This window comes from Fopius arisanus, unplaced genomic scaffold, assembly GCF_000806365.1.
Source record: "Fopius arisanus strain USDA-PBARC FA_bdor unplaced genomic scaffold, ASM80636v1 scaffold00163, whole genome shotgun sequence".
Lineage (NCBI taxonomy): Eukaryota > Metazoa > Arthropoda > Insecta > Hymenoptera > Braconidae > Fopius > Fopius arisanus.
Window position 1 is genome coordinate 165,532 of NW_011887902.1, and position 26,041 is coordinate 191,572.

The 26,041-nt window shown below is 37.7% G+C and overlaps 3 protein-coding genes across 9 annotated transcripts in view; 1 reads left to right on the top strand and 2 right to left on the bottom strand.

Annotated features, from left to right (window-relative positions):
* The window catches only part of LOC105272334 (uncharacterized), a 21,543-nt gene extending 9,809 nt beyond the window's left edge, over nt 1-11,734 (bottom strand). Inside the window, exon 1 of the mRNA XM_011314431.1 lies at nt 10,808-11,734. The gene's annotated coding sequence lies outside the window, so the exon portion shown is untranslated. The remainder of the gene's footprint in view (nt 1-10,807) is intronic.
* LOC105272333 (transmembrane protein 223) overlaps nt 1-17,986 on the top strand; it is a 23,237-nt gene extending 5,251 nt beyond the window's left edge. For 5 of the 7 annotated variants that reach the window (XM_011314424.1, XM_011314422.1, XM_011314421.1 and 2 more), the window contains 3 exons: nt 12,055-12,371; nt 12,913-13,055; nt 13,135-17,986. In XM_011314424.1, coding sequence (XP_011312726.1) covers nt 12,055-12,371; nt 12,913-13,055; nt 13,135-13,320 — 646 coding nt within the window. In that variant the 3' untranslated portion in view covers nt 13,321-17,986. Of the gene's footprint in view, nt 1-4,777; nt 6,192-6,367; nt 6,475-6,562; nt 6,672-6,785; nt 6,872-12,054; nt 12,372-12,912; nt 13,056-13,134 lie in introns of those variants that run through there. The other 2 variants (XM_011314426.1, XM_011314425.1) reach the window with 2 other exon arrangements.
* An 896-nt stretch (nt 17,987-18,882) lies between these two features.
* LOC105272337 (serine protease easter) lies at nt 18,883-21,049 on the bottom strand (the record flags this gene model as incomplete). The annotated part of the gene is given in 1 exon segment (XM_011314436.1): nt 18,883-21,049. A coding segment is annotated over 1 exon segment (713 nt), but the record flags the coding sequence as incomplete, so codon positions are not given.
* Between the last annotated feature and the right edge of the window lie 4,992 nt (nt 21,050-26,041).

Sequence of the window (26,041 nt, forward strand, 5' to 3'; positions counted from 1 at the left end):
ATCAAACTTCTCGATCCATATGAAGGCATTTCGGTGACGGTCATCAAAGTGACCAGGTGTAGCCGAAATGACCATTATATCATAAAAATCGTCACCAAAGTGACCTTTATATATATATATATATACATGAATGAATTTTTAAAATATCGAATTATATATATATATATATATATATATATATTCACGTGAATATTCGTGTGTATTCGTGAATATTTTTCGATTTTATAATTTCAATTGCAAGTTATCTTGTTAGTTATGTTCTCAAACCCGAAAAAACGATGTTGTTAAATCTGTGCGTAGGTGCTGAAAAATTCGATATTTTAAAAATTCATTTAAAGAAAATTCAACATAAATATTGTAAAATTTCTAGCAGAAGATCTGAATTTCCAACTCGTGATAGCTATCATTACTTCGGTAAGTTGTTTCAGCTCGATCGGTCAGTTTAGGAAATTTCGTTTTTCCTGAGTATGTCAAAAATTTCTGTAAGGATTGCAATTTTTTTTTCTAAATACTCGTCTCAGTGTGTCCTATCTATATGAATGAGAGATATCTACATTTGTTCTGATAAATGTTCGTCATATTGCCGTTTTTAAGTTTTATCACCGTAGACGTTGTGAACACGATAAATCAATGAAAAAGGGAGATAGCGAGCTGACCTTTTTGTACGCTTGTAGTTCTCATAATATTAAAAGCCGGTATTTTGGATAGACTCAATGGGCCAAGCGGTTCCAGAGATATCACACCTTTTGCGTGAATGTATTTCCTTGAATATCTCCTGAACCACGCATTGAATTTCAATTTTTTTTCAAAATATTTGTCTTAGCGGGCATCATGTAAAGCTATAAAAATCGGTGTACCCGTTCGCCTAAAAATCGCGAGATATTGCCATTTTCACTCTTTTGCTCCCGAATAGAAGCATTGCAATCGTTCGAATTTTCGATTCCCTAATTTTGCCTAGAAATGATATGGAACGGTCTGCAACGGAAAAATACGAAGTTTGAAGAAGTCAACTTTTACACGGAAAGAAAAATTCTTTAAAAATTACGTACCTGTTCCGTAACGTGCCAGTCAAAACAGTATTCGGAAAAAATTACGGAACTGTTACGCATTTTTTCACTGAACGTTTCGTACTTTTTTGTGAACGTTCTGGACTTTTTTCGTCAAGTCCACTGAAAAAGTGCCTAACTGTTCCGTAATTTTTACTGAATATTGTTTTGATTGGCAGGTTACGGAACAGGCACGTAATTTTTAAAGAATTTTTCTCTCCGTGTAGAAAATATGAAGAATAAACGGATAAGTTGATTCCAAAAATCGTCAGTTTATAGGTTCTAATATTGGGCTTTCTTTCCAAATATCTTAGAACTATCCAACCCATTTCCTTTTTCTTTTTTAAATGTTCGTCTCAATGTGCTCAATGTGCTAACTTAGTCCAGGCAAATTAGGTCTTTATACGTTCTTTCGATCCAAAATACTTTTTATATAGATATGTATGTTTTGGTCGTGTGATTAGTGAGCAAGTAATTGTATGGGATTTAAATTCGTGCATTTCGAGAAAAAAATTAAAAACTACCTCCAAAAATGACTTTGTGCGCATAACTCGAAAACTACGCTAGCTGCAGAGAGAGCTTAAAGAGCGAAAAATTCTACATAAAAATAATATGTTTTTTTACCGTTTAACCCCTATAGCCATTTAAACGAACGAGAAGCGAAAAAAATTAATTAAAAATGGAAAAATTGCTATTTTTCAATTTCAAATGATCGTAAAAAGTGTTAAAAAATATGAGTAATTATATTTTTATGCCGATATAATTGAATCTAAAAAATTACTACGAAATAGAAAGAGTAACTTCTAATCCAATAGCACCTTTTTCCACAGGGGTCACTGAAAATTATGTCTCATTGCCTGAGATTTCAGGATTTTTTACCGAAAATTCCACAAAACCTTGTTTAAATGCCCATCTTGAACATAACAGGAAGTATTTCGGTCGACCACCGGGTTTTTTCAATTCGATCGTTTTCTAAAATAACGGAAAAAAATCCGTGGAACCTGAACCTGTCTAAATTATTTTTCCGTACTGCTTCTCACGACTTCTCTTCTGGGAATTGGTTTTAAATGCTTCTCAAAGTCGAAAATTTGGAAATCACAACGGGAAAATACTATCCGGGCTATTCGGATGGGTTTCTTCACTCGTGTGGTTGACCAGTTTTCGCGTGCAGCTCGAACGTCCCATCCCAACAACCCGGAAATATACTATTTTAGCACTGCTACTACATTCATCTCCTGCTGAAATATGCCTTTTCATTTACTTGTAAACGAAACACAGGACAATTTGTCGCTTGTTAAACATAAAATCACGGACAAAAACTATTATTCAACCCATGAGTGACGGGAATTTTTCCTCAACAACTTCGCCCTCGTGAAAAACCTGTCGCACTTTTACTGCAATATACTATTTTCTTCTTCATTTTAACCTATCGGAGTGAAAGATTCAGGATTATCTATAACTCCTTCATACCGCCGTGTAGCGGCGCAACAATAATAAATTTACCTATGGAATAATTAGGAAAGCATTTGGGGAAATTAAGAGCACAGGTTGTAGAATTTAGGACGATTTCATTAATTTGTTAGCTTTTTTTTTTACTTAGGGCGTATAGTTAGCGCCAAACTTTTTTCCTTTTTTTCGTAATGGAAATTATGTAGAATGATTTATGGAATCGATTCGAATCATTTCTATAATTTGAGACATTGAATTGAAGACAATAATTCATAAATTATATTATTAGAGGTTTTGCCTATACTGCGCACTTTTGTGCCTTTCTACCACTCCCCACTCTTTATGCCGATAACTTTTTTCGGGTTAATTTCAATTGATAATCATTAATTAATCTTTTAAATTAGGAGGAAATTATTTGGGGACACTACGAAGACTAATTTCGGAATTTAAACAATCGTTTCTTTTATTATTTCTTTTAATGGCAATTATGTACAATGATTTGGGGAATCGATCCCGTTCATTTCGACAATTTGGGACATTAAATTACCGCCATTAGTTAATAAATTGCCCGGCGACACTGTGTTGGCGTGAGACCGTTCCTGAGCGTGCCATCCCATCGCTTGGCTGTAGAGTAGAGCAGAGGTGAGGAACCTCAGCTCTCGGAGCTACTCCAGCTCCCGACCTCCATTAGGCAAAATTGTCCCAAGCCATAAAGGTTATGGCTGTACCTCCTTCAGGCCCACGATGCCCTGCGCGTAGGCAAGAGTACTGAAGATATTCGGCAGAAACTTGGTGGTAGAAAAAGTCAAATAGAAAAATTTTCTATTTCTCTAATGGGAATATTTTTTCAATTATTGCTTTTTCTGTTGTTATCCCTTTGATTGAAATGAAATATTTCTTTCTTAAGTTCACGGGCATCCCACTTTCATTTCCACCGATGAATATTGAATCTAAACCATCATCTTTTAATTCCATTTTTTGTTATCGAAAAGAAAATGTCCACACGTGCATAAAAATTGAAACCATTTTGGATGTTACCCTACCAGAGGGCTGGGCAAACTCTGCTCTGAGAGCAAGTCGTGCTCCCGACCTCTATTAGTGTGTAACAAAGGGCAGACGAAAGCCCATTGTATCGGGTGATGGGCCTTTATGACCCAGGTCGTAAAGGCCCTTCTCCTCCGCTGAGATCAACCGAAGTGGGGGTGACGCTTAAGAAAAGGAAAAGAGGAGAAATGAGACTCAAGTAAAGGAAAAGAAGAGAAATAAGTCGATGAGAAAAATTTCAATTTTTTTTCATGTGTGCTTCAAAAAATAATCAGATCCGCGACAAGTTTTACCCTTCCGGAGGATAAATTCTTGCCAGACGCTTCATGGGACACTCCCCGCCTTAGTACCTGTGAGGCCCCCACTACTGCCCCCACTATGCTAGTACTAAGACCCTTATTATTGAAATGGTTGTAAACTTTATTGGATTTCTAATTCGAGTTTATGGCTCTGCTCCGAGCTACCTGGAGAGTGACCATGCCTGCCCTACCACACAAATATACGACAACCCTTGTAATCACGTTAGGTCCCTTATAATTGGAACCTTAATGATTTTCTGGGTGCAGCTCCGAGCCTACCTGAGGTTGCCCACCTCTGGGTTAGAGCAGGGCCCGTCAATCTGCGTTCATCCTGCTCACACGGCACCCGAGGTTCGTTAGTGAGAGCTGGGGGAGGAGCCTCATCCACTTAAAGAGACTACCTGCTCTAATTCGATTTTTCTCTCTCCATGAGTCCTGGTTCGACCGATACCGGCAGAGGGCGACTGTGCGATCGAGCAGCACTTTCCATAAATTTGAGTTCTAAACATCAATTTTTCATTGGAAATAGACAGCTATATTAGGCGAATTTTTTTTTATGCTTTCATGATGAGAAGCTACCCTTGACAATTATTTTGTGTTCAGACGATATTTGCCAGAATCCAATAAATAAAATACAATATTTGTCGACAATTCTGATTAAGCAATAACTTTATCCAGTCATGAGAAGCAAATGATTCGTAGATAAATAGTAATTGCTGAAAGAGGCTGCTTTATTGTTGTTAACAAAACTGAATTACTCATTTTTTATTTTAGTTAGCTACCAGAGTATTTGAAATATGCTTCTGAATTTTTCAAATAAAAATCCAGAATCCAACACTTTCAGTTTTTGACATACTGGAATAAAATATCATATTCGGACGGATTTTGGAGGGATGAACAATATTCGAGCAATTTCAAAAGAAAATTTATTTTCTCACGTTATGAATAAAACAATTCGTTTTCCATTTGGACGTTTCAAGATTAGCAAAATTCAAAGTGTAATATGAAAATCTGAAATGGGATTTCCAGGAATATATTCCTAAGTGGACAGGAACAACTTTTCACTTTTCAAATTTAGAATTTCCATATTTGAAAGGAAAATAATATCTGCCAACTACCATTCTGTAAATAGATTCTCCAAGGTTTTCCTATGGAAATTTGACGATTGCAATTTTATATTCAAAATTTAGAACTGAAATTCCGCGCCAATTCTGGCGAGTCAGCCATTTTTGTTTAACTGGCACGTCACTCTACGTGGCTGACGGAAATCGCGTCACCACTGGGCCTTATTTGCACACAATGGTTGGCTAATTATATACCTATTAGGATTATTACCTTCGTAATAGGTCCCGACTACCTGGAAGTTTTGCCGGGCCCTGCCTTAACGTATCTTCCTTGTATTTTTTCAATGTGTTCCCGTCTCCTCCAGCCCCATATCTCCACTCCATACAACGCCACTGTTTTCACTGTGTTCTCCATCAGATATAATAACATGTGCAGGTTCTCCACTTTCGGTTTCCTCGCCTCATCCCATACCTTGTTTACTAATTGTGTAGCTTTCCTCGCTAACTTTTTCATGTGTGTCGGATTTGTTTCTTGTTGTAAACCGGACTCCCAGGTACTTGAAATACTTCACAATTTCCAGCGTCTCTCCCTTGTACTTCCATTCTTCCTGCTTTTTCGCCCTAGGTTTCTAAACACCATTATTTTTGTTTTTTCCGTGCTCAGTTTTTTCATCCTATTTTCATCCGACCACTTCTCGGTTGTTTTTAACATTTTCTGTAAGTCCCTGCTCTCCTCTGCCACCAATGCTACATCATCCGCGTAAAGCATCGCATATAACTCGCCTCCTTCCCCGTGCCCTATCATCGAGCCTCCTTCTCCTCTTCTCCTTAGTTGCTCTTCCAGGTCGTTGATGTAGATGTTCTCTCAACGGAAACTCTCTGTTGGGGGGTTCTCCGCTACCACTTTACTCCTTGTGTCTTTATGTATCAACCATGAAGAATAGAGACCAGGAGGCCGAACTAGCGTTGTCCGAAACGTGACCAAAGTATGTTCCGCGTAATAGTTACAGGGCAGTTATTGGTGGTGCTTCGATCGCATTACTCCATGTCAGGAGTGGGAGAATAGTAGCTGTGTTAATTAATAGAAGATGCACGTTGATACAAAATGCGTACTAAAAAGCTGAGTGAGTTTAAATTGTAAATAATTTTACTTGAAATTGATTTTACTGATTGATTCCGACCAATCATTATATATATATCATCAATGGGCTCCTCGAAAAGTGAAAGAATTTAAAATGCAAGTAAAACTTGTAATGTACGATCTGTTGCCATGTGATGAAACCGTCAAGGTTAGTTTCTATTTACATCACATTTACATTCAATTGTATATTGAATTTTCCTGACATTAGGATTTAATTAAATACATTTTATTCAAACATTAATTGTATATTCGGATCAATTGTATATCATGTATTTTATAATTAATTGTCTATAACACTAAAGAATGAGTTGTACATATCACCAGTTCAATTTTCGAACAATGGAGAACAAAAATTGTTCAAAATTCTGCTTTGAGGAGTTACAGAAAAATCTGCAAATAGTCCAAAGACCACCTAATTGGGCCACAGTAAGGTATGATGAATGTGTATTATATTTAGATCTACAGAATTGTGTGGACGATTTTCATGGGATGATGGATATCCAGTTTTATTGATTGAAGGTTCAAAGATTGGCATCTGAAAATAATTATTCAATGCAATACTTTCATTACTCTTCATGGGAGTGGGATTTTGACAAATTACGTATATACTTACGTCAGGCTGAACAAGGTGAGGAATCGCTCTAGGGTTCAATTGAACTCTCCCTCGATCAATTCTGCATTCCGAACTATTTGACAATTGTATTAGGTAGTCTTTTTTTAAGTCTCCTTTATGAAAATGTAGTTCACAGATTACTTCATCGTCCTCAGCTGGACGTCCTAGAACACTTTCCCATTGCTTTCGAAGCTGGAGATTCTATAAGGATGAACATGGCCGAAAATAATACTGATGTTCTCACCATACACTGCAGGCAAAGCGAGTCTTATTTCATAACTATCAGTTGTTATTTACTTACCTTATTTGGAAATGCAAACAACGCTTTGTTTCGTGTGCCCAATGACTTATTTCGGATTCGATCTGCATTTGTACCTGTCTTGCAGTTGGCAACTGAACACACTCTTCTCATTTTTTCTCACACACTTCACTCAACATCGACAATCATAATTTGGTATGGTTTTAATAATATTTCATTCATAGGTTAGCAATTTTATTCAAAACACAATAGAAAATAATAGACTTTCGGCGCGACACTAACACAATGATAGGGAGTACATATACAAGGTGGAGTAATGCGAATGAAGCGCCACGATTTACAATACGATAACTACTGTACGGAACACGATTTGGTCACGGATTCTCGAGGATCGGCCCATACCAGTTCGGCCTTCTGGTTTCTATTCTTCATGGTGTCAACTTACTCATCCTTATGAACTTAACTGCTATCTCCATTTTTTCCCATAGCTTTCCTCTATTGACTTTATCAAATGCTGCCCGAAAGTCTATGAATGCCGTATATAGTTTTCCTCCCTTCACCTTCAGCTTATTTTCCACCAACGTATTTAGCACCATGATGCCCTGCGTTGTGCTTCTTCCTTTTCTGAATCCCATCTGTGCCTCCATTAATTTGTTTTCGTTGTAGCCATTGCCCCAGTCTGTTCGTCATGATCGTTGCCAATATTTTGGAGCTAGCTTAAGAAGCGAGATGCCTCTATAGTTTTTTGTTTCATTCGGGTTGCCTTTTTTATGTATTCGGTAGATTAACGCCGTCCTCCAATGCTCAATTATTTTATCTGTTTTCCGTAGTCGTTTCACTATTTCTGTTAGCTCCTTTTTGCCTCTCCTTGGGTAGATTTTTCAAAGATTCGGCCCGAATCTGGTCCTCTCCCGCCGCTTTCCTATTCTTCATGTCTCTTATCGCCCGGTTCACCTCTTCATCCTCAATTTGTGCGTCTAATTCTCTGGTTTGCTCTTCCTGCTCCACTCCCTCGTTTCCTCTTTCCTCTCCTTCATCTCCAGGATGTCTGGTTCCTTCCTCTTCTTCTTGTGCCTCTTCTTCTGCCCTTCTCTCTTCACTCCTATTCTCTTCTCCTGACCCTTCCTCTGCTTCCAATAAATGTTTAAAGTGCCCCGTCCAGTCCTCTTCCCTGATCGTGTTTGTGTTTATTTTATTGCTTTTTCTGTACCAAGACATGGCTTTCCGCCACTCTGTTAGGTTCCTGCTAGCTGCTACCTGTTTTTATTTCACCTCTAGCCATCCCCTGATCAATTTTTCTCTTAATGTGTTCAGTTCTCTTTTGCATGTCACGTAGTGCATCTCCTTGTGCCAGTCTCTGCTTTTGTTGAAGATCTTGAGTTCCCTTCGCTTCCTTCTAAACTTTTTTTTCCTCTCGTATACCCTTTCGGGTCTTTACGATTTGTTCCCTTCCCACCCCCCCACACCCCCTGTATCGAATTTGCCGAAGGGAGGGAAAAACCTCATTCGAGGGGAAAAACCTACCCTGGTACAGCCGTCCTTTTGACAGGACTTTGTCAGTCCTTCGCTTCCTTCTATATTCTCCATTATCCCATGATTCCATTTTTCTTTCCCTTTTTTCACCTTTTCACCCTTTATCATCATCACTTTCGCCGCTGTCTCCTTGATGGTCTTCTCCATATATCTTCTTACTCGTTTCTGTACCTTTCCCCTGTCTCTGTTCTCCATTTGAACTTTTCGACTGCTTGTTCCTCGTCACGGCTTATCTCCGCTTCCCTCTCCTTTCACTTCACTTTCAGGTGCACAGGGAAGTGGTCTGATCCTTTCTGCTCCCCTACCTGTAGTTCGTTGGCCCACTCTGGGAAATTCTACTTCCATCAAATCGACTATCACCAGATCCAGTACGCTCCCTAGACCCTGACCGTCTCCCAAGCATGTAATCCTTCCCTCCTCGTCTCCTTTTACCCTACCATTCAGTATGATTTTAGCCGTAGTCTCCTACCAGTTTACCAGCTGTTTGCCCTCGTTCCTCCGTATCTTGTCCTCTGATTTTCTCCTTGGGATATTACTTTTCTTCATGCCATACTCTGCTATCCCCTGTTCCTCTCCAATTCTGGCGTTGAGGTCGCCAATTATTATTGTGTTGTATCCTTCTGAGAGCCCTAGTTTATCGTTCACACTGTTCAGTAAGTTCTTCATGTTCCCTCCTCGGTTATTGTATACTGTCCAGATCTCGTATTTATTCTTTTCGTTAATATTTCCGTCCCTTCCTCTGATTCTTAGTCTACATTCCCACTCAGTTTCTTCCCAGTTGCCTCCAAACTTCATTTTTCTGCCTACTATCTGCCCTCCCTATGCTCTTCCTTTTCTGTGTTTTCTGTTTGCTGCTTTGCCGTACCATCGGAAAGTAGAATCCAGTTTTTCGCATGTTTTTCTCATTTGTCTTTCCTCCAGATGTGCCTCCTGTAGTAGTACGCTTTTTCCCATCTCTCTCTATTCCTCCCTACGTTTTTGATACCCTGTGTGTTTCACTGCATGATTTTTAGTTCATAGTGATTCTTTTCTTCTTTTTCTTCGCGAAACGTCTCTTCTCTCCTTTCACTGCTGCTCTTCCATATTCTCACTGCGTTCTCTTCCTCGTCCCACGTTAGCCACTCTCCCTCCACGTTCAGTTTTTGGAAGCCTACTTTTACCTATGTTCCCGCTCTCATCCACTTCACTGCCTGCTTTTCCTTCTCTGCTCCTATCCACCCTTCCCTGTCTCACCTGATTACTTCCTTCTTCTTCCTCCTCCTGTGTATTTATATCATCCCCTGACATTCTTAGCCTTTCCGGTTCCCACGTTCTTGCTATTGAGTGCTCTCTCCATTGCCGAGCTTGTGCTGCCGCCCTCCATTTTGATGTCCTTTAATCGCTCCTTTCCAGTTCACCTTGTACCCTTCGCAGTTCTCTTCTCAGGTTTTCATATTCTGTGCAGTGTGGGTTCCTCTCTCGTGGCTCCTCTCTTTTCCTCAACTTTCGTTCCTTGTCGAATTCCCTCCGTATTATCTCTTCCAGGGTCACACAAACATGCTCCCACTTCTCTTCCTCTTCTTTCTACTGTGTCTCGATCCATCTTTCTCATTTCCGCTTCCATTTCCTCTCGATTTTCCACTGCCACTCCACCACCCCCGTATTATCTGTGTTTGCCTTTTGGTTCTCCCCATCTATAATGCTGTCCTCTTTATCGCCCTTGCTATCCCTTTCTTCCTCGCTCGTTGTGTCCTGCAGGTTTTCCTGGGATCATTTTTCATTCTCTTTCTCCTGCTCTGCTGTGCTTTGCTTTGCTTGGGTTCTCCTGGGCCTTCATTCTCAGGAAGTACCCCTTTCCTGCTCGTGTCTTCTCGCACTCCTCTCTCCCCTCTACCCTGTGTTCTCTGGGCTACCGGCCCCTTTTGACTTTATTGGTGTCGTTCCTAGCTATTTCCTTGCCTGGAAAGCCTCTCCTCCTGCTTGCTCATCACTCAGGGGTTTCGCCCTCTGCTTCTCTGTCTCCTTTCCTCTTCTCATTTCTCCTTCCTCTTTCTCTGTCCAATTTGTGATTTTTCTCTCTTTTGTTGTACTCATAGTTTTTCCCCCTTTCCTCCGTTGGCACTCTTGCTGCCTGGAGGCCTGCCTCCCCCCCTCTTTGTAATCATTTACTCTGCTCGTCACTTCCTTTTTTTTCTTCTCTCACTCCCCTTCGCACTCACTCTTCACTTTTTAGCTTGTAACCTCCAAACTGCCCTCACATCTTTGTGTCTTGTTTCCATCTCTGGCGTAACTTTTCGCTATGAAATTTTACTATCTGCCTATTCGCCTTATTCTCCTGCCCACTTTTTCCTACTCTGTTAGGTTTTAGTTTTAAATTTACCTTAGGAAAATCCAAAAAAAAGCGACGCCCGTTTCCACGCTTGACTGAAAGCTACGTAGCCGCCTTTTTCCTCACCAGTATTGGAAAGTATTAAATCCCAATTTTCTCTGCTGGAACAAAATAATATTTTTATTTATTTAGAACCTTATACTTCCCGTTCAGTTCCAATCATAACAATACGTACTGATGTTTCTCAATGATCATTGTCTCTAATAATTACTCAATAAAAGGATGAAGGAGGAAAGTTTTCAGATGATTAAACGAAAAAAGAGAGTTTATACTGGACAAATGAGTTCAATAATTATCAATAAATACAAAGGCCAACATAATCATATGCTCAATTTCCGAATGCTTTGAATAATCCAATCCTTCACGAAAAAGTGAGTCTTCATAAGTCCTAGTCTGTCATATTATAATTTGTTCACGGGTCACTTTGTTGATTCTCCGTAATGGACAATTTCACAGTCCATCGGCCGACTCACCGTAAAAAACGTACTCATCATTTATAATGCACAATAAAGATTACCAAGTTCACTACTAAGAGTGTTTTTGCACTGAACTCTCCTCTGATAACAGTAATGAGTAATTCTGCACCTCATCAACCGCACTCGGGCAGAGTTCTGATTTTAGACATGGCGAGACATCGATAATACGATGAGGCTTCGGAAATTGCCAAGCATTGACAATAGGTCCAAGGTTGGTTGATTCTAAACTGCCAAGCTTGGCATTTCTTAGCATGTGTTTCTCGCTTCAACCTACGGTGATACCAGTTATATATTCTGATGGGTCACTTCGCTACCTGCTAATGAACCTACTTTATATCCTGCTCCAAGCGTGCTGCCAAGCTTAAAACTTTCTACAGTAGGTCTGGCTTCAGCCAATAATCATATCAATGGAGTCCCAATATGTTTATATGTAAAACATACGGATCCAGGCAAAGAAAAGACTGAGGCTAGTCTATAGGCGGAAATTACAGAAAACGCGAAAACAGAAAGTTCCACGGTGAATCCCACGGAGGAACTAATTTGAGCAGTGAAAATGATGACTCGATATATAAACAAACAATATTGAAAAAAAGCAAAAAAAAGAAAATTCAAACTCAAATAAAATATGACTCGTCAAATGTTTACCCCTTGTCCGAAAATCCCAAATAGGATTGGAACGGCCGAAACCTTTACAATGCCACCTTGCCATACATAATGGAAATACATTTTTCCAAAATCTTTCTAACGTCTTCTCATTTTCAGATATCAGGGGATTTGTAATAAGTTGACACCTCAATTGGTAACATCTTCAACATCAAAACATAAGAGAACTTTTGCTACTGAGTCGATTACTAGAATTAATACGAATGTAGCAAACAACGTAATTCTCTGGAAATATGAAAATCCAAAACATTTTCAACGATTCCATATGTTCAGTATTGTCCAATTTATCATCTTAATGGCGTGCAGTTACACATCATGGAAGTACATCCCGATATTCGAGGAGGATATGTCATGGAAGGAATATGCTAAGAAATCGTACTTGTGGGGTTCATTGTGTTTTTTTGCAGCATTCGCAGGTAAACATATCTTGCTATCAAGATCCTAACAACTTTCCTCGGATTTTTACTTACAATCAAAAATTAATAATGTAGTTAATCCCCCCTTCGGCCTTGATCTGTTTGACATTGGCACGAATATTTCCAACAAATTCAATCAGTTTGAGGAGTCTCTTTTCCAGTAATCGTCAAGAAATAAAAGAAAAATCGCATACACATATACAAACATCTTTCGAAAAATGTTATTTTCGAATTTTCCAGCCAAAAATAGTTTTTTTTGGCACTCTCAAAAATGTTTCATAAAAAAAATTAAGATCTTTTATTTCGCACCGAGGAAGGTAAAAAAAATGTTTTTTAAGGTGCTTTGCGCGACGAGCAGCGTAAACTGTAAATAAGTTGAATCCCACGGAGGATATAAAAATTAATGTCTTCACATCTTTCTATGCCCAATGAAAATTATATTTCTGCGAGAATTATCTGCGAGACTTCATTATCGCAATCTCATTTCATTCCTATTATTTTATTATAAAATAACATCCATACTTTTTTTTATTCATTAAAGCAATTGGCACCACAATGATGATCTGGATCTTCACCTGTAAATCATTGAAATATATCATCTTGAATAAAGGCGGCTCTTCTGCAACTCTAGTAACTTATCATCCTACTAAAGGGTCTACGGCGAAAATTGTACCCCTTGAAGATGTAAATCTAATCATTTATTTAATATTATACGTTAAAAATGTAGTAGATTGTTTAATAAAGTTGTCTCTTTGTTCAACAGATTGTCATCAAGAAAGACAGAAATGACGTTGGAGCCTTCATCTCTTTGAAAGTGACGGGCACTCGATTTTTTTATCTGGTAGATAAAGATGGTATTTTTGTGAATCCACACCTATACGATCAAACAATAGCCCTTGATCGACTTTCAAAATTTACTCCGAAAACAAATCCTGACTCTATTCTATAGTAGATAATGAAATGTGTATTTTCCTTAAGTACTACGGCCCAATCGACGATTTGCGGCACTATTGCAGCAAAATGGCCGTCTTTTGCGTTCCCTAAAATAGGGATAAGTGTGACATCAAGAGTACAATGTCTAAAAGTTGGAAATTCTCATCGCCCTGATTATGAATATGCTAGAAAAAATTTCTAACGCGTTTAATGTTCGATGAAAAATGCCGATGAGGATCAGTTAATTAAAGAATTTATTGGGTAATGAATGTGAACATAATGGAGAAGGTAACGATGGATGTAAATTAAAGCAATTTCTCTCTCATACGAACTCCAGTCGTTTACTGTCCAACAGAAAAGACCGAAGATAATCCTTTAAAAAATGACTAATTTGGAGATTTTCAGGGAAGATATATCACGCAGGCGCACATAAGAATGCTTTCCATGAGCACCGGTTCTAATCGAAAATTTTACTTACCGTTACTCCGAAGACATTTTATTTTAAATTAACGTAGTTTCCCCATCACTAGCCCCGGACATAACATCGAGTGCACTTGACTAATGTATATTTGAACTAGAAATCTTACTACATTCTTCTTTCCAACAACGGAACTCTTCGCCGTCTAATATTTATCTAGGAATCACTGTATAATAATAAAAAAAAGGTAGAAATTAGGGTGTCTATTGTAGAATGTCAGAAGAGACAATTATAAACGAAATCTGGGGGAATTAATAACCAAACGATAAGAAAATGGTGTAGCTCACCGTGGGGATAAGCACAATTGTTGAGGTAGGGACAGAAAAAGTATTTTTAACTACTTCGGTTGATTTCCGAAAATTAATTCGATATCAACTACTATACTGTGCACTACGTGCGATGACAAGAGAGGAAGGATCACGAGGAATCTGGGATCGTGGCTCGGAAACGGAAGAAGAGAACGACAAGAATCTCCAAAGTGAGTTTGTGGCTACGTTAGTAACGATTCTTTCCCCTTTTCAACGACTTTACAATTTTGGAGCATTTTTCAGCATTTTTCTAGTTTTCTTGTGGAGGGTTAGGTTGGGCTTCCGGTGAGTAAGCGTGAAAAGGTTTCTTTACGGCAAACGAAAGCCAGTGGCTGTACGAAACAAGTTTGCTATTAAAAGCCGAAAATTGACGCAATGATTAATTAACTTGACGTAGTCAATTATCGATCTTTACGAGTGAAATTAAGTAACGATGAGCGCGAGACTCTCTCTCGAGGTTTTCCAAAATTGCGTCCATTGGATTTGGCGTTCTCGATTTCAGAAGTTTGGTGGATTAATTGATATAGTAATTTCCTTTTTCCAACCCGAGCAACGAGGCATATCTTCTTGAACCTTGAGTGAAATGCTAGATAATTTTGAAGCTTGTGTGGTACTTGAGGGATTATTTTTCCAACGGATATGTCGGCCAATAGAATTGCACCATGAGGCGAACCTCACAGTTCAGAAAAAAGAATTTCATATGTGTCAGTTCGTCGTGGAGTTAATTTGACTGAATAATGTTTTGTTTTTTATATAGTAACTACGAGAGAGAATCATCAATCAAAAAATTATCAGTAGTAATACCACTAGTGCTCCAAAATATCCGATGAATTTTGGAGCACGAGTGGTATTTGACGGAATATTTCCCGAGTCGGATTTCGGTCAAGCAGGGTGCAGTATTTGAGGTTGTCATTGCTCTCCATCCATTTGTCATCCAAAATACTTACTGTAGAGGTGTTAGAATGTGAGGAACACTGGAAGCATCAGCAATAGTCTCTTTTGACGTAGCTTGTTCTAATGAATATCCTTTCTGTCCACAGAAATTTGAGAACTGTCGCCAAACGCATTCCTTCGATTTCACTGTGTTTATTGGCACATTTTCACTTATGGATTCATTAATTCCTCTCAGGGAAACCACTCCGAAGCGATTCATATTGAAATTATGTGTTAAATAGCCCTTTTTTCTCTCAAACTGTCAAATTAAATATTGAACGTGAAATGCGTCAAAAGATGAGACATTTGAAAATCTACTAATGAATTTCCGTCGGAAATTTTTAAGAAATTTCCGAAATAAAACTCTTTGACGACCTCAAATACTGCGCTCTGATTGGCCGAGATCCGACCGAGGAAAATATTCAGTTTAATACCATGTAGATTGTACCATTTGCTGCGCATAGTACAATTCTATTGGTCGATATTTGGGTTGGAAATACAATCCTTCATTGGAGACACATTCCGGATGTATGAGCTGTGGATAACTATGAATACTATTTTCTTTTGTTGAATTTCTTCGTTTTGCATTACGTTTTGTCATTCCTTCGTTTTAGATTTAATTATTCGAGGAGTTAAGATTTCGATAAATTCAGGTTACGAGGTCGAATTATTTATTTAGGTCCGGGCTAAAAATTACCTAACGCCCGTTGTTGAATTTTGTCAGGTTTTATGAGGGTTAGGAGAAGTAGGGGGAAGGTAACTAGCACTTTAACCCCTATACAAAAAACTCATGCTATACACTTCGCTAAAAACTAGTATCATCACATTAAAAGATAATTCTAATGGATATCGAGTGTAACGTGGTATTTTTGATTTCGACCGTTCGTCGGTTTTTGGAATGTCCAGACGAGAAGTAACCAGTGGCGAGGCAAGAGTCTGTCTTTTATAAAAATTCATTTTATACTGTTTTTGCTTTTATTATTTTTTTTTCATTATATCGAGCCATGTTTCACCGCTCATCTCGGACTCATCGTGGGATTTTGGATACTGTCACATTACTCTCTTTTGTTGGAGAACGCAAGGAGGTTCGGGAAAGAGTGTGGAGTTTCCGCCGGGAGAAACTGAGTGGTGGCGCCAGCGTCCGGAGCTAGAATTTGTTTCGCTCCAAATCAGCAATTAGGCGGAATTTTAACGACGGAATTTTTGAGCTCTATAAAGTAGAACAATTGGACTGATTTTAAGAAAAATAATTTTGGGTTTGTTGATGGTTTAGGAATCCCCAATATTACTTATGGCAATTATGTGTCAGTTGGACTCCTATAAAAATTATATTATTAAGTTGATTGGCTGTGCTGATTAACAGCCAATCCGAAAACTCGTGTGTCGGTGACGAGCCAATCATGGCTTTGGCAGGTCTCGTCACCTGTTGAGCATTGTCGTTCCGCGATTTAACGACACTTCTCGTTTGGACGCCGGACCAGTGACAGCAAAACTGTTAGTTGTAAATTTTTTTTTTTGTGAAGACATTTTCGGGCGAAAGGAAAAGACCACGGAGGATATAGACGAATCTGGGAGATTCCTCACTGCTCTGGGACCTCATTTCATAAAGTTCGGTGAGCGGTGGATTTATTAAAATTGTTTATTGTATTTCGAAGCATTTTTGATTCTCTCATTCTTGTTAATTATTGAACTCATTGTCCATGGCATTGACGCCATTTTCGAGTATTCCGATTTCTGGTTTGTTTAGTCTCGTTCGGTAGAGTCATGATAATTTTGTTAGCGTTAAATTTCAATGACTCGTTATGATATTGAGTTTTCCTTGACTTAGAACTATCGTGGTCTTAACTGAGTAATTTAACGACTCGTGCCTCTCTCCTAAATTATATTTTGGAATTTATTTTTGCTTCTATTATCGATTTTCTTTTGTCTGGCGAAGTGGTATAATCTCGAGATCAGTGTTGTTATCCTCGAGGTTTTAATTGATATTATCGCGGCCTGTAAAGCCACAAATACTTTTGATTGAATTTTATGTAATAAAATTTATCTTTTTGCATTGGAAGGGGAATTGCAACGTTTGTCGACGCTCGAGATTTGTGTTTTGCCGGTAACCCTTTCGGTTACTTTCGACGTTTGTTTACGTTCTCTCGAGGCAATTCCCCTCTCAATTGCTTAACTCTCTTCGTTTTATTGTATGAGTGGACACGCTTGTTCCTCGTGTTAAATGTAGATTCCGTCACCGTATGAAAATTCTGACTTAACAATTACTAGCTGTTTTATCGATTTCTTAGAATCTTGACCCTAGCATTTCTGATTTATTCTGACTTGTTATTTTCGACTAGTAATTTTACTTATTGACTGATGGTTAGGGAATTTGTTTGTAAATTATTTGTTCGTGTCTTTGTTAATTAATTTATTTTCTTTGTGACCGAGGACAGCGTGATCCCATAGTTGAGAGTAAGACGGCGTTTTTGAGATACTTTATTTTGTTCCGATAACTTATAATATTATTAAATCAAGAATTTGTTACCCCGCAAACATTGAATTAATTTTGAGTTACAATAACCCACTGAGAAGAGATAAGTTAAGTTTATTTTCAGTGACAAATGAAAAAATATTTTCAGTGACAAATTAAAAAATAGAAATGCATAATTTGGCATCTCATGGTGGTTGACACCTAACCCTTTTTCAATGTTTTTCACGTTCTTCATTTATCCTTGGAAATGAACAATTTTTCTAAAAAACCGCTCTTTACTGCACCCTAAAGTATGAAATGTATTTTGAAAATACAGGTTTCCAAAACAAGAGATGTTTTAGAAATAATTAAGGAAAATGCCTTGCAAAATGTGAAAATACTTAATTAATTGTTGATTATCCATACATGTGTTTTGAGAGAAAAATAATGGATTATTTCACGTAGCCATTATTTTTGGGGCCAAAATGTAAGTGGCAAGCACCCCAAAAAAGAGACAAGAAGATCTATAACTCCTAATATCCCGAAAAAATCCAAAGCAAATCGATTTTATAAAATCACCTGACCTTTATTGTGCATTGCATTCAATTGAATAATTATTATTATTCAATTCGTAACCTCAAACAGGCTTAATATGAAATTTAGAAAATTTTAATCTCGTTCTAATTTTTATATTGAAAAAAAAAGAATAACACGGCGAATTAAATGATCCATTTTTCTTAAAATTTGATATATTAATCGAAAACCTGGAACATAAATAAATATAACTAATTAATGAATTATTTACATAAATTAGAAATTCAAGTAGTTGATTGGAACACTATTATCGCTCACTCATGCATCAAAACTTATATTATACAGCAATGCATCGAATAGAAAGATATATACCGTATATACTCAATAGTCCTTATTCCAAATGCATATTTGGAGGGTTGTGAAGGAAGAATAATAAAATTATGTGGAGATACATAAAAGTAGTCACTTATTTAAATTCTAGGGCACGGAAGTCTCATTGCAATAATTGGATATTGTCGATGCATTTTGTATTTTATTTAAATCTAAGTAATAGTAAGATTCTCTCATTCGACAGTAGCTTAGGTACGTTGATTCTGACCATATTGCTGAATAGTTTTTTGATTCACAATGCCCTTTTTACCTCTTTCGACTTGAGTCGAGTATTCGATTTGATTGCGATGTCCTTTGTAGGATATTATGGGACTCGTCTTAGTCAAGACATTCATAGAGAAGAACTCAAAACGATTTACGCACTCCTATCATCACTAGCTTTCCTCACTGGTAAATTCAATGAGCTTGGCATCTTTTTTTTTTGTGCATTTTTTTCAAATTTCCATAGTTATCGCTTGAATTTTTAAGTAATTGTTGTTTTAATTTTTTTCCAATTTTTTTTTCAAATGAATAACATCGAAATATGTGCTTGACGCATTTTTTTACAAAAACATTTTTTGTTTTTGTTTTTGGGGGGATACCAACATGTGTCCGTGTCCTCAATTCATCCCACAAAAAGGAAGAGAGTATCGAATTATGCATCTTTTACTCAAGCATCACCTCAGTAGAGAGATGTAGTTGGAAACTACAATTAGTAATATTGAACACACACTCCAGTTTAACACCATTGTATAACTGCGGATCCTTCATTCGGCCTGCGGCACACCAGCAAAAGCGTAGTGCAAGTGAGATAGTCCTTAATAAATCTCCTACGGGTAAATGTCTCGAATAGCGCCCCCAAACAAAGGACAACACATGTTCGCACAACTACAGACAATGCGCTCTCGAAGAGATGAATGGATTTAAGTATTTCTGAACAGAACAATCAGTCACGAATATTATATCACGAATTATCATCAAGTGTAGCTGTTGCTTATTCTGCTTATCCTGGATTACCATGACAAGGATAATTAAATTAATTATCGAGAATTTTCTTTGCTACACTTTATATTTTAAATTTATATTTCGAATCCCTTACGTCAACTAGAAAGGCGCGCATGATCTTACCACATTTTTGAATACTTTGAGTAGCAATGAATCTGAAACGGAAGACACGGTGCCAATGTTATCAACATTATACACACTAAATCATTGTAAAGTAAACAGTCTAATTATATTTTTAACCACAAACAACCTTGTTATATTAAAATTCATTTAAACTAGTTTTAAAATTATTAATAACATTAATAACGTTACTAATAACATTCATTCATAAATAAGTAAAACTCCTTAGTTATTCAAACTGAACAATTATGATATGGTTTTAATCAATTGTACACTCAGGCTTCCAATTTTGGAAAGGGCGCTCTTGCATACACAGCATCTCCATAATTTTATAATTTTCCACAAATGAACATTCAGGCAACTTTATTCTGAAGAACTTTTCGCGACCAAATATTTCATATTGTTTCAAGAAAAATCTTTTTCAATTTCTCTTCGATACTCTCCAAATAGCTTAGACCCTTCACAACCATAAACCGAAACTTTCCCACTGCATCCACACTTAAAGCCCTCACAAAGAAACATCTCAACCTTACCATTCAATTAGCGAATCAAAGACCTTGTACCTTGCTCCCTCCACAAGCTTTCAGCCCATAGTATCTCTGAAACCTCGAAAGCAAAAATGGGAATAATTCCAAATAGCATGATAATTGAAACCATGAGAGAGTAAACCTTTAATTGGAGAAGCAGTAAATGTATTTTATCTCTTCAATAAAAAGTTTGGTTAATTTGTAAATGTAAGTTCTTTTAACCCACGACCCGACACAATCTATCACAGCTGATTTGTTCAATTTTTCTTAACCCAGAATAACCTCAACTGACATAATCCTCTCCCATTAAGGACGCATGTTCTTAATGATCCAATCTGTAAACGAAGCAACCTTAGTGTAAACTCCGGGCCACCCTTCCATCCCACAGGGAGAAGGTCCAAAAGAGACAATGCCCACAGCCGTCCACTTTCCAGAGCCATCACCAGCTCTCTCCACACTCATCAACGGACCTCCAGAATCTCCTCTGCATGAGTCTTTTCCTCTCTGACCGCCAGCGCAGATCTGACTGCCTGCAAGTTTAATTCCAGCATTTCCGTATCGATTCATGCAGGTATCCCGCTGAGTAATTGGAATAGATAGTTTCAGTTTAATCGTCGAGGAACTCCTGAATTCGGTTTTTCCCCAGCCTGCGACCCATAGTCTTGAGGGAACGTCATGTGTTTTAGGAAGGCAGATGGGCTTGATATAATCGGTAAATTCTATATCTCTAGATAGTCTCAATAGGGCTATGTCGTTCAATTGATTTCTATCCAGAGCCTGATAATTTTCATGCACAATTATTTGCTCAATTCCGACTGTCATTAGGGGTGGTGCACAGATCTCCGAGGTAGTACTATCGGCGATGCAGTCAGGATCTGTATCTGTGTTGTATTCACCCAGTCGCACGTGGGTCAGTCTCCAAGTTAACGGTAGGTCTTTTCCCTTGATGCAGTGGCTGGCTGTTACCACGTACCGTTTATTAATCAAGACTCCTCCGCAGGCTGTTGTTTTACCGGTCGCTGAAGAGAGAAATCAAAATTAGTATAGATTCAAGGGCTGATTGTTCTGGCTAACCAGATATTTTTAGACCGTTTGGATTTTTATGTTTACAAAGTACCTTACTTATGCGTTTTCTCCAGAGTGGACACTCTACTTATTATTTATACGAAGAAAGTTACTACAGTGAAACAGCCCATTTCTCAACACAGTACCATCGTTTCGATATTATGCTTATAAGAACGATTCCTAGTCATTCGAAAACAAATGAAAGGAAAGATGGGCCTCATCAGAATTAGAAATTATTATCAGATTCGGGATCAAAGACCGAGAAGCGCGGAGGAGGGAGGGGGGGATACTCTTATGACATAAGTGATTGTTCTAGTAGCCTCATCAAATACCCAATAAAAGCCCTCCACACTTGATTGAATTACGAAACGCGGCTAAATCATCAGCTTCAGTTTCATAAATGCAGCAATCCCGAAGTGATAGAATATTAATAATTGAGAACGAAATTCCGGGGTTATCAGCAATAATAATGGAGATGACAATCTTCATAATATATGAACACCTAAAATTGACTCAAAATTGCAGAATGACGAGGTTACGGTATTATCTGTTTGGTTACTGTGTTGGTCGCGGACAGTGGGGTAGATTCCTGGACGTGAACATCTATTGACAAAGTCGAATTTAACGTAAGAACAGAAAACACAGTCCACAAATCTACAATGAAGATACCCAAAATGATATTCACATGCTTATAGAATAAAATAAATAAGTTGCCTCAAATTCAATCTACCAAAATTAATTAACTCCTCGAATTAGTATACAAATTTGAAAAAGAGTATAAAAATAGGCTTAACTGCGCAATATATCGAATGCTCAAAGCATTCCTGTTTAGGTGCATTTAATTAAAAAGGACTGTGGCGTTGTTAAATTTTTAAAAATCCCTCCTGTCGACAACGTTTTATTACCATTGTTCCATGAAATCAATCAGTCAAAATTAACAAATAAAAGGCCGTTAAATCATTAATAAGTTATTTGCCAGTTGTTATCTTAACGATTCAGTAGGATAAATATATGCAACTAAAGAGTAATGTCTTGAGCATTCGACACGTTCTGTCGTTAAATCTATTGTTGTGAACTTCTTCAAATTTTTATAATTCACATCAATGAAGAATTTGACCGAAAAAAATGGCCAAACCTCATCGATTAAACAAAACTAATTAACGTTTGTAATTCATGAGGGAAGGATATAAAACTTGTAACAAATTCATCCGAGAAGGTAAGGTCAGAGATCATATGAGAAATTACTAAGCCTTACAAAGGCAAAGGCTTTAACAAGAAAATTTCGTGGTGGTGGCTCAGGTGCAAGTGAGATAGTCCTTAATCAAACTCCTACGGGTAAATGAAATAATTAATTCATCTTGTATGCATGACTCCATTTCATTGAGAACATCAGGAGATTATAATGAACATTCCACTGTTATGAATATTTATATGATAATCTTTTGACTACATACTATCTAACCCCTTCAATTGCTTGTCAGGACCTTTAAATTGATTCATACAATAGGAATAAAATATTATCATGTAGATATTTATGTCATAGGTATCCGTAAGCGTAAACGAATAATGAATTTTGGCTTTTATTAAATGAGGAAAGAAATTTTCTCATTCTTTCTCTGATCGGGGAATTGGGGACTAGAAATTTGTCGAAAAAAATGAGGAATTTGAAATCCAAAAAATGAATAAGTTTTGAATTAATGATCCACTCTTGGCCAATATTCTGGAATGTTGCTCAATGGACACCGCGAGAAGGCGGTAAACGTCTTCTATCATGGACAAGGGGAAGGAATGAAAGGTGAAAAAACTAGGAAAACAAGCAGTTGGCCGAGTCTATTTGACAGGAGACATTTGAGAATTACTTTATGAGTTTGTTTTTTTTTATCTAATTTTTAATTTCTACGAATACAATTGGTAGTAAGCTTCCGAATAGATCCATAACTACTCTGACAACAATCATGAAGGAACACCGTTCGATCTAATGATCGAGCGCGATGAAATGCACTCGCGAATTTTTAAATGAAGGCTCTAAGTAGTTTCAAGAAAAAATTAAAAATAAACCCCCTACTTCTGCTAGCTTGGTTAAATTAAAAATTATGTGGCGTATCATATTTCATCTTGCTAAATTTTTTAGGCTATTCAATGAGTCAAAGCGTGATTTCATGGCTCTAAATTGAGCTCATAATTTTCCTTGAAAGGTGAACACTCAAAATTCCAAACGAGAATTAAACAATGTAGGATCTGTGTTGTCTGTGCATGTGTTTTAAATGAAAAAAAAAACGGGAAAATAAAATAGTGTGACTAGTGACTGAGCGGATGAGTGACGCTAAGAGGGCAATTTCAATTATTAGAACCGCTCAATAGAGACGTTAGGTTTGAGAGTGAGTTTGCAGGATTGAGGTGTATTGTGAGAAGTGTTTGGATCAAATGGCAGTTTGAAAAATAAAAATGTTTATACTGAATGGGAGTTGGAGTGTTGCGTATGGCCGGCCTTATCGAATGAAAGAGAGTATTGTGTGCGATAAAGATTTTACGAATGAGTGGTAGTGTGAGTGTCAGAGTGGAAGGTAAAGAAATTAGAGTGCGCTGAGATGATTAAGTTCGAAAATGAGTCAGTGCTCGATGAGGAGAGCTGGAATGCAGATCGAGAGCGAATGTGATCATTTAAGATACATAAAGTCTATGTGACTTTTACTTTTATCTGTTTTATCTATTTAAACCACTACGCGGCGACAGTAGCCACGCGGGTGGTGTATGACTCCGGGGGTCATCCAGGCTAAGCAACGCTCAGTTGGGTTAGTACTTGGATGGGTGCCCGCTTAGTCACACCCCTCGGCGTGTAAACTGCCGTCGTTAGGCACGGGTGTAGAGAGCTGCTGTGTTCACCGAGTCAGTGTGACTGATGAACACAGCAGAATCCCCACATTACCGGCCGGCTGCGCTACTGAGGTTTTACATGGTTTCCCTCAGTACAAGCCAAATGGGCGCAGTATGGAGAGTCGGCCCATGACACCGCAAAATAATGAAAGGATAGTAGGAGAGGCTAAAAGGCTAAGACGAAGGGGTGCCTATCAAACCATGAAACTATGGTAATAGGAAAAGGAAAAATGTAAAATTAAAAAAAAAAAAATTAAACCACTTATATTTCCATTAACCATATTCGTCACAATCCTGACTGTTGACAATGATCCTACATTAATTATGACTGTTGATTAATCCATGCGTCTCTAGTTGTCTTATCTATTTTTTCGTTTAACCAATGCTGAGAATCAGACCTTCAAATAGTCAGCAAGCAGCTCAATATATGCCTATTTTGAGAAAACATGCATGCAGAAGGCAAGGTGGAAGAATTTTTTTATCTCGAACGAGAACAATATCAAAACCAACAATAACAATCAAATAATTCTCACATCGCCCAATACAGAAATTCGTCACGAATTTATCGTTTTTTAATTTATTTTTTATTAATTGCTGCGAGCATTTTCCTCATTTTCCCATTTGACAGACGCTTCATGGGACGCTTCCCAGTGCAGTAATTGTGGCTCCTACTCAGCTCCCTGACACTCTGCCATGCAGCCCGTGCCGTTAATGTAGCCGCGCCGAGTGGCGCTAGTTGGCCTTTGTCGTGAGATAGCGGCAAATTTGATTTTAGGGTTCTAATTAGTTTGAAACGTGAGTGTAGTATTTTTAAAGAAAGGAAAACATACTGCTATCATTTTGGTGAATAAAATATTTATTTAAGTGATAAAATTACAAGTTCCTGATAAAAATGGTTTACAATCAAATTTGCATTAATTCAATCTCATGTAGAATAAAATTTTGCTGATTTCCTTTTCAATTGATTCATTTTTTTTTTGTTCTGCATTCATGCGTAAGCAGTATTGTTGCATTGGTAGAGTAATAAAATATTGGATAACTTGCATCAATCTCTCACTCCCATGTTTTATGCAAGAAAAAGTTACATTCATTAGACAAACACCATCCAGAATGCATTCAAAAACATGCTGAGAATCACAATATTTCAAGAATAATTCTTTCAAGGATACAACAAAACGATAAAGATATGTGTTAGGATGAATTGGCCCTGATTTTACAACAAATGAACCCTCAGGGAGAGTTGGAATGACAGATGGATTAACAAAAGCATTCTTGCAATCGTTACAAGTGACAGTATTCCTGATACGTTGTGCTATATCAGCAGTGAGACCATACATAACGCAGTCTTGAACTTCAGGTAATTGATAGAAGTGATCAGTGATTATTGATTGAGGACTCCAGTCTTCATATTTTATCAGTTCATCCACCTTCTCCATTACCTTCACCTTCATCACAGTTGTATCATTACGTGTATTAAAATGGTTTCCAAATCGGCAAGCGTTATAAGAGGTTTCTTCAATTCATCAACATTAACTGAGCAATTACCAGTTTTAGGTGGTTTCATGACACCAAATATAGACAGTATGTTATAAATTTGTAAGAACGTAGGTGTGGAAGGATGATCATTGGAGCCGCCAGCAGCTCTAACTGCCCCGAAAAATTTCTGAAGATGCAAAATAATACATAGCAAGGCCGAAATATTTCAGAATAATGAAAAAAAACATTCATTACTTTTCTTTTGGAAAAGATCGTCAAAAAGTCGGAAAAGATGGAGTTCAGAAGCTACAGATTTACTAAAAACCTAAGAATAATTGATTATTCATAAATTAGTCTTGCGACGTAATTTCCGAAGGTTCACGGAACCCTTCTTCCATCAGTCCGCCCTCTGGCACCAAAACACCCCAAAAATAAAAATCAGAAAACCAAGTCAGGCGCCAGGTCATTAAAACGGAATGACCGCCGTATCAAAACTCCTTCTCCACTCTCAGCTTCAATAACTCCTGTAGCTCGTTACGTAGAGATTTAAATATTTGGAAGCTGAAAGGGGATGCAACTGGGATCTTCAGCAAAAA